This window comes from Haplochromis burtoni, unplaced genomic scaffold (assembly GCF_018398535.1).
Source record: "Haplochromis burtoni strain Fernald_Lab_line unplaced genomic scaffold, NCSU_Asbu1 Contig_5, whole genome shotgun sequence".
NCBI lineage: Eukaryota > Metazoa > Chordata > Actinopteri > Cichliformes > Cichlidae > Haplochromis > Haplochromis burtoni.
This window is the reverse complement of record NW_024582366.1, coordinates 1,232,539-1,234,781: the sequence shown is the minus strand read 5'-3', so window position 1 is coordinate 1,234,781 and position 2,243 is coordinate 1,232,539. Positions and strand designations below refer to the sequence as shown.

Sequence of the window (2,243 nt, the reverse complement as noted above, 5' to 3'; positions counted from 1 at the left end):
AATATTCTTTGAGTCAGTCTAATTACCTTCGGCGCCTTTAAAAACAGGGTAGCACATGTTAGGGAGCTGAAACTCCTAAACCCTGCATCGAACTGAAATGTGGATAGCCCCAAACGAAGGCTGAGAGTTATGTCCATTATATGTTTCAGTCGACAGGTAAAAAAACAAACTTGTGTCAGTGTCCAAATATATCTAAACTATGTTAAATGTTAAAAGTATGTCTCTTCTGATTAGTACAAAACTTTCTTTGAAATATCTTTTGAAATATTTTTTTAAAATGTAGCTAACATACGAATGAAGTGTTACCACATTTACATACATGAGAACTAAAGGACTCACATGAGGGACAAACATCCAGCGTTCACATACTGAGCCATGTGTTGTTATCCGTTAGTCTTGTTTTGAAACACTCTGCTGGTTTCATTAGCAGCAGCCGCAGCTTCCTCAGTCAGTTGATGATGGAGTCTCTGCTGGTGATCCTGCTCGCTCTCAGTGGTGAGTTCTACTTTCTGTCTTTTCTGTCGTCAATTAATGAATTCAAATTCACACTTCACTGACTCACCGACTTTAAAACTGGATGTTTAACGAAGACGCTGTCGACAGGCTGAAGCTCTGTTCGCCACTTTAGGCCAATTTAAAAGGATTTTATGGTGAAAATCTGTTCAAAATGAAGCTTCCTGTGTGCAGGATTAAGAGATTAGAGTGCAAAAGAGAAAATGTTTATTGGCTCACAGACTTACAGGTTTGATTGAATAAACATTCATTAAAAATTAATTTAGAAGGTTTTCCTCTGTTTTAAATCTTGGTCAAACAAACTAAACGCTGATGTTGTTTAAAGTTAAATGCAAAGAAAACAGGCACATTTTTTAATACGTTTCCAAAAGGTTAAAGTTTTTGATCGTAATGGTAATATTTTGAGATTTTTTTTAACATACTTTAATTTTTAAGCTATTTTCTTCTTTAACATTTATTCAACAAATCTGGACCCAAACATTTCTGATTTTATGACATGTTATAACATTTTTTCCCATGTTAATTTTTATTTTTAACACTCACTTTGTAGGTTTTGATTTTCCACTACAAGCTTTTTTTACGTGTTCATATTACTTTACACAACATTTCAGTATGCGAGGAATATGAAACGCTTTGATGTTGTTCATGTAAAGGTTTACAGAACCATGCAGCTGTCGATCCCTCATCGACCATCCAGGTGAGGCTTGGAGAGAATGCCACCCTGCAGTGCCCTCTGCTGGACACCTCCAATTTCACCATGCTCACCACCACCACTGCCCCGACCGCGCCCACCACCCTCAGCTGGTACAGGAAAGCACCAGGACAGGGACCACAGCTCCTTGTCTCCTTCAGGTCTATGGATAGACTCAAACTGAAATACGGCAACGGTGTTCCCCGCAGTAAAGTCTCTATAGCGGCCGATGGCTCACTGGTGGTGCAAGGCTCCAAGCAGAGCGACTCGGCGGTTTATTACTGTGGAATCAGCCGGGGAGATGACCGGAAGAAGGAACCAAGGCCACGGAGCCGCAGAAGGAAATAATGTCAGGAGTGAGGATCGGCCAGTTAGTCGTTGGCTTTACTTGGCTGCTTGTTCAGACTGTTTCTCTGCTCTTCTTCAGTTCCCCTCATTTTTAAGCCTCATCTTTGAACATCATACGCAGAAGAATATCTGCACCCCATCTCACAGTTTAATAAATGTGCTTTTTTGTGCAGTGACTGAAAACAATGAGCTTACATGTACAACGGCCAAGTTTCTGAGATTTTTAATTAACTTGTGTTTGAATTAACAGTGATTTAAAGGCTGTGCTTTTTCAATATCCATGCGCTCTCACAGTCCGGCCAAATGAGGCTGTTGCTGTAAAGGTATTTGCTTTGTGGCACTACTTTTTCTTTCCCCACCATTTCTGCTGGCAGATTTATTGCTAGATTATAGCATCAGCAAAGCTAAAAATGCATAAATAAAAACTGCCTTTCTTGTACATTGCAGTACGCTATCTTTCTTTGATTCTGTCTTTGCCAAATACAGGAAACACACTTGTTCACCCAGCAAGAATGCTTGCTTCCTGTTGATACCTTCCATAATAAAAACTGTTGATCCAAACATAGTTTCAGCCTTGTGTGCCTGTAGTTGTGTCCTGTCTCTTCCCTGAACTCCTCTGCCACCCATTTCCCCTGAGAAACCATTGCACAGCTGCAGCAGTTAGCCAGGCTGTGTTTGGTCGGTGAATGTG

General features: G+C 40.4%; 1 protein-coding gene across 1 annotated transcript; it reads left to right on the top strand.

Annotated features, from left to right (window-relative positions):
- The first annotated feature begins 380 nt into the window (after positions 1–380).
- On the top strand, positions 381–1,991 carry sid1 (secreted immunoglobulin domain 1). Its single transcript, XM_042222163.1, has 2 exons — positions 381–495; positions 1,167–1,991. The coding sequence occupies exons 1-2, from the start codon at positions 456–458 to the stop codon at positions 1,550–1,552; spliced, it is 426 nt and encodes a 141-aa protein (XP_042078097.1). The 5' UTR covers positions 381–455; the 3' UTR covers positions 1,553–1,991.
- The last annotated feature ends 252 nt before the right edge of the window (positions 1,992–2,243 follow it).

What these genes read in the sequence shown, in the direction of transcription:
- sid1 (XM_042222163.1), top strand. Translation starts at nt 456, where the DNA reads ATGATGGAGTCTCTGCTGGTGATCCTGCTCGCTCTCAGTG. An exon ending in GATCCTGCTCGCTCTCAGTG is followed by an intron (nt 496 to 1,166) that starts GTGAGTTCTACT and finishes GTTCATGTAAAG; the next exon opens with GTTTACAGAACCATGCAGCT.